Source organism: Oncorhynchus keta, chromosome 29 (assembly GCF_023373465.1).
Source record: "Oncorhynchus keta strain PuntledgeMale-10-30-2019 chromosome 29, Oket_V2, whole genome shotgun sequence".
NCBI classification, from domain to species: Eukaryota; Metazoa; Chordata; class Actinopteri; order Salmoniformes; family Salmonidae; genus Oncorhynchus; species Oncorhynchus keta.
Genome location: NC_068449.1, coordinates 19832751 through 19838750, shown reverse-complemented (window position 1 = coordinate 19838750; position 6000 = coordinate 19832751). Strand labels below are relative to the sequence as shown.

Sequence of the window (6000 nt, the reverse complement as noted above, 5' to 3'; positions counted from 1 at the left end):
CGCGGCCCTTGCAGAGCAAGGGGAACTACTACTTCAAGGTCTCAGAGCAAGTGACGTAACCGATTGAAACGCTATTTAGCGCACACCGCTAACTAAGCTAGCCGTTTCACATCCGTTACACCAGTGTTATAATGCTTGAGGAAAGCCAGTCCTACTGAAAGTAAAATTGCTTTGGCAGGTCAGAAGATAACTGAAGATGTTAACTGCCACAGTTCCCTCTCCAACATGTGCTGTACACTGAATTGCCTTAATAAGTGCTCTAAAAAGAACAAAGTAAGTGCTTCATTAACACACTATTTATTATATGCTAAGGCTCTTTGTCAAATGATGTTGTCAGACTATTAAAGTATAATAAAACAAAGGGGTACAAATAGCCTTTCCCTCCTTAAAATAAAACAATCCAGCCGCTAATGCATGTCAACAAGGGTTTATTCTCCAGCAAATTACATTTGACAATCAGTAGTCCAAAGGAGAAAATAAATAAATAAAATCAATAATGACAGTTAATACCACATTTCAAAATTTAAAGTCAAAGGGTTCCCCGAAAACATTTGAATAAATATGAAACCATTTTAACCATATTTGATCTTTTTAGCATTTGTAATATAAAATTCAATAGTTATGGTTTTCAAAGTAATCATTCCCACACTAAAATAATGCACTTGAATTTACTTTTACTTCATGTAACTGGTTTCACCAAACCAAGCTGTAAACTACCATATGAATGAATGAGCTATCGTATCTCAGTCGTTAAGTGCAATGGTCAGAGCTTTCTAATTGGAAAAGTTACATACAGTACCAGTCAAAGGATTTAGAACACCTACTCATTCAAGGGTTTTTCTGTATTTGGACTATTTTCCACATTGCAGAATAATAGTGAAGACATCAAAACTATGAAATAACACATATGGAATCATGTAGTAACCAAAAGTGTTTAACAAATCAAAATCTATTTTAGATTTTAGATTCTTGAAAGTAGCCACCCTTTTCCATGATTTACATTTACATTTAAGTCATTTAGCAGACGATCTTATCCAGAGCGACTTACAAATTGGATGACAACATTGCACACTCTCTCAACATTCTCTCAACCAGCTTCATAAGGAATGATTTTCCAACAGTCTTTAAGGAGTTCCCACATATGCTGAGCACTTGTTGGCTGCTTTTCCTTCACTCTGCGGTCCAACTCATCCCAAACCATCTCAACTGGGTTGAGGTCGGGTGAGTCTGATGCAGCACTACATCAGTCTCCTTGGTCAAATAGCCCTTGCACAGCCTGGAGATGTGTTTTGGCCATGTTGCTGTTGAAAAACAAATGATCGTCCCACTAAGCACAAACCAGATGGGATGGCATATTACTGGAGAATGCTGTGGAAGCCATGCTGGTTGTGTGCCTTGAATTCTAAATAAAAATCACAGACAGTGTCACCAGCAAAGTACACCCACACCACCTCCATGCTTCACAGTGGGAACCACACATTCAGAGATCATCCATTCACCTACTCTGTCTCAGAGAAACACACTGGTTGGAACACAAATCTCAAATTAGGACACAGACCAAATGACAGATTTCCAGCGGTCTAATGTCCATTGCTCAAGTTCCTGGCCCACGGAAGTCCCTTCTTATTAGTGTCCTTTAGTAGTGGTTTCTTTGCAGTAATTTGACCATGAAGGCCTGAGTCACGCAGTCTCTTCTGAACAGTTGATGTTGAGATCTGTCTGTTACATTTATTTGGGCTGCAATCTGAGGTGCAGTTAATAGCAGATCTGAGGATGGTAACTCTAATGAACTTATCCCCTGCAGCAGAGGTAACTCTGGGTCTTAATTTCCATGAGAGCCAGTTTCAGCATACCGCTTGATGGTTTTCGCGACTGCACTTTAAGAAACTTTCAAAGTTCTTGATATTTTTCAGATTGACTGACCTTTCACGTCTTAAAGTAATGGACTGTTATTTCTCTTTGCTTATTTGAGCTGTTCTTGACATAATATGGACTTGATCTTTTACCAAATAGGGCTATCGTCTGTATACCACCCCTACCTTGTCACAACCTAACTGAATGGCTCAAACGCATTAAGAAGGAAATCAATTCCACAAATTAACTTAAGGCACACCTGTTAATTGAAATGCATTCCAGGTGACTACCTGATGAAGCTGGTTGAGAGTATGCCAAGAGTGTGCAAAGCTGTCGTCAAGGCAAGGTGTGGCTATTTTGAATAATCTCAAATATAGACTATATTTAGATTTATTTAACATGTTTTTGGTTACGACATGACTCCATGTGTTATTTCATAGTTTATGTCTTTATTATTGTACAATGTAGAAAATAGTTTAAAAAAAAGAAAAACCATGGAATGAGTAGGTGTGTCCAAACTTTTGACTAGTACTGTAAATAAAGTCAGTGTACAACTATTAGCATATAATGCTAATTATATTTTGTCATTCAACTGCTAAGGCTGGCAAAGGTTAATGGCAGGGCCTGTTCAGGTTATGTAGGTTAGTCATCCATAGGAACTGAACTAATACAAGCATTGGGACTGGTACCTTGAAATAATACTTCAAATGTAAACAAAAACAGCCATTCAAATAACACACTTAAAGATGGAATCCGCAGTAAGGGGAAACAGCGCCGCTGGCCGCCCCACCACCATCATTGTTACTATTGCTGAGCTGAGGAGCGCCGTGCAGCATGGAAAATAAAAATTGCAATACATATTGTGCTCTAATGATGTCAGAGGAGAAAAAAAACTGTTCATTGTTTGCAGTAACTTCTTTGTTGTTGTAATATCGCAAACGGACGTAGCGGTTTCACCATTAAGGATTCCAACTTTAAGTAATGTATGACATGTCAGTACTCATACCTCATAAAGAATAAAGTGCTTGTAAGCAAAGTATTTTCAAGCAGAAAAAAGGCTCAAAATGACTTCACTTGAACATGTATTGCTTCCTTTTCCCACCTTGAGCAGCTAGCATCCTTTCAAAAGAAACAACATTGCGCATGTTAGTCTTAACCTGACCAACTAGACACAGGACATCTACAAAGAGTTATTGGAAGCAAGTGCGGTATTAAACTAAAAGGCTCATGGTAAACGCTTGAATTAATTAAGCATGTTGTTGTTCAGTTCTAGAAAATGTTATAGCAACGTCAAAAGTCCTTCAAACAATCTTCCCATTTTCTCTTGCCTATGAAACAAAACAATAAAAAGGGGTTAAACAATGTGGTTTTTAAAAATAGGTGTAAAAGTACATTGTTTTTACTCAAAAGGAAGGCATATACAGTACTTATATTTACAGTTGGTAATGCATCACCCTGCTACAGTGGTTGGTACAGCATTATCACCCTGCCACAGTGGCTGATAATGCATTATCACCCTGCCACAGTGGCTGGTAATGCATTATCACCCTGCCACAGTGGTTGGTAATGCATTATCACCATGCCACAGTGGTTGGTAATGCATTGTCACCCTGCCACAGTGGTTGGTAATGCATTGTCACCCTGCCACAGTGGTTGGTAATGCATTGTCACCCTGCCACAGTAGTTCTGAACATGCATCGTCTCTCTTGTCTATTCCAAATCTACTTAAACACTACAGAAGACCATAGGGAATGTACTCATGCAGCAATCAAAAATCCCAAAATTGCAGTGATGATGAATCATACACTCATCACTTTTTCAACCCATCCACAGCTTCTTTCTTTCATTCACTCCCTCTCATAGTCCAGACTACAATGCAGATGAGTCATGCACTCATTTCTTTCCATCCAGTTGTTCATATTATCTCAGTCCATACTGACCTTATCGGTACTGGTGGTGTGGGTTGGGTGAGTCTCTCCTGACTCCAGGCTGAGAACAGACAGACTGGAGTCAATCAGCTCCTCTGTGAAGGGAACCAAGCATTACTTACATTGCATCATAGTGATAACTATACACTGTACCCATTTCAAATCAAAATGTATTGGTCACGTGCGCCGAATACAACAGGTGTAGTAGACCTTACAGTGAAATGCTTACTTACAGGTTCTAACCAATAGTGCAAAAAAGGTGTTAGGTGAACAATAGGTAAGTAAAGAAATAAAACAACAGTAAAAAGACAGGCTAAATACAGCAGTGAGCTTATAAAAATAGCGAGGCTACATGCAGACACCGGTTAGTCAGGCTGATTGAGGTAGTATGTATATTTGACAGGGACTAACCACGAACAAAACCATTGCCTACCTGTATTGCTCTTGGCATGCTCTAAAGGCTGGACAGAATTATCCTGTGGAGGGGCATCGCTGTGTGAAATGAGAAGAACAGGGCTGAGCACACCGTCATGGCCGCTTTCAGCACATTCTGTTTTGGAGGCATCAAGAAACGGAGGGCCCTCCTGACCCTGTCTATGCCCATCAGATGAGCTCTGTGCCTGGAAAGCTGCAGCCTGCCGATCCCACCAGTCCAGGTCATTACCAGCATCCTCCTGGTCGCCCTTGGGGGACTGCTTCTGCTCCTCGAACTTCTGTCCGTTTTTGATGGGGGAGGCAACTTTTAACACGCTGGTGCCCTTGGTTTGTGAGCGGGCAGAGTTCTGGGCTCCAGTACTGGGCTTCTCGTAGGCCCCGGGCCCCTTGATAAGCTCCTCTGAGAAGCGGACCTTCTTCTCTGTAGCTTGAGGGGACGAGGCCTCAGCCTTCCCCTGTCTGGATGTCCCGTCCTCCAGGGGGTCGGCTGGGGCCTGAGCCGTCTCGGCCTTGTCCAGGCCAGGACTGACGCTTCCACTCACTTTCTCGGTCTTCACCACATCCAGGGTTAGCGAAGACTCCATTTTGAGGTCACGCTCTTTGACCTCTGGAGTTTCTGCAGTGGAGTCATCCATGTCAGGGTCAGCCAAAGCATCAAGCTCTTCTAAGAATTCATCCAAACTAGTCTTAGAGGCCTGAAGGAGCAAAAATAAAATTCCATTAGTTATATGATAAAGAAGACAAAGATGTCTTTGTTGAGCCCAAGCACAGCCATTTTTCACCAAAGCACAGCATTCAGTTTAAACCTCTCACCTGCAAATCCTCCCCATCCTCGCTGGCATCCCATCTGAAATATTAAAATAATTATTAGAAACATACAGAATGAGTGGTCTGTATTCTTCAAAGTATCCTGATAACAAAGTGAGTGCTATGAACACAGAAAATACTCTGCATATTTTGTTATGACTTCTGTTCTGTGTGGGGTCAAAGATAGAGAGATATGTAGAGAGTGTGAGTGAGACAAAATAGAGAAGCATGATTGTAGGTACACTTACACACCTGTGTGTTTAATCATGGCTGCCCTCTGTAAATCCTGAGAAATGCTCTACAGTCTACACTTAGAAAAAGGGTTCCAAAAATATTTTTAGATTATCCCCATTGGAGAAACCTTTTGTGGCTCCAGAGTGGCGCAGCAGTCTAAGGCACTGTATCTCAGTGCTAGAGGCGTCACTACACTACAGACCCTGGTTAGATTCCAGGCTGTATTACAACCAGCTGTGATTGGGAGTGGAAAGGGTTTTACATGGAACCCAAAACGGTTCTACATGGAACCAAAAGGGTTTTACCTGGAACCAACAAGGGTTCTTCAAAATGTTATCCTGTGGGGACAGCCGAAGAACCTTTAAGGTTCTAGATATAACTTTTTTTCCTAAGAGGTAAGGCTGGTCTGAGCAGTTCTCTTCACGCTCTGGTCTTTTCCAATTAGCACCAGCAGCAAAACCTAATAACAGGCAACTGAGGCAAGAGACCACTCTGCCTGGACATACCTGACTGCTCTTCCCCCTGGTCAGCTCAATCTCAGAGGACCGCACAGCCACCAATACCTGCCTCTCAAGCGCCACCAACAGAACCCAAAAGTAGTCTAGCCTCACCAATGGCTTCAGTGCAAAAAGTTGGAACAGTGGGCTTAGCTGTTTTTGGTCATTTTGGTCATTTGACACGTTGTGCTCTTTAGAGTAAGTACCAGTGTGTTTTGCATACAGCAAGGCTAGGTGTGTGGTTT

General features: G+C 41.7%; 1 protein-coding gene across 4 annotated transcripts in view; it reads right to left on the bottom strand.

The window, feature by feature from the left end:
* Positions 1-411: 411 nt before the first annotated feature.
* The window catches only part of LOC118362420 (coiled-coil domain-containing protein 9B-like), a 52894-nt gene continuing 47305 nt past the window's right edge, over positions 412-6000 (bottom strand). For 3 of the 4 annotated variants that reach the window (XM_035742735.2, XM_035742736.2, XM_035742737.2), the window contains exons 11-14: positions 5031-5064; positions 4216-4912; positions 3795-3877; positions 412-2973 (exon numbers count right to left, since the gene is read on the bottom strand). In XM_035742735.2, coding sequence (XP_035598628.1) covers positions 2914-2973; positions 3795-3877; positions 4216-4912; positions 5031-5064 — 874 coding nt within the window. In that variant the 3' untranslated portion in view covers positions 412-2913. Of the gene's footprint in view, positions 3183-3794; positions 3878-4215; positions 4913-5030; positions 5065-6000 lie in introns of all 4 variants that reach the window. The other variant, XM_035742738.2, reaches the window with a different exon arrangement.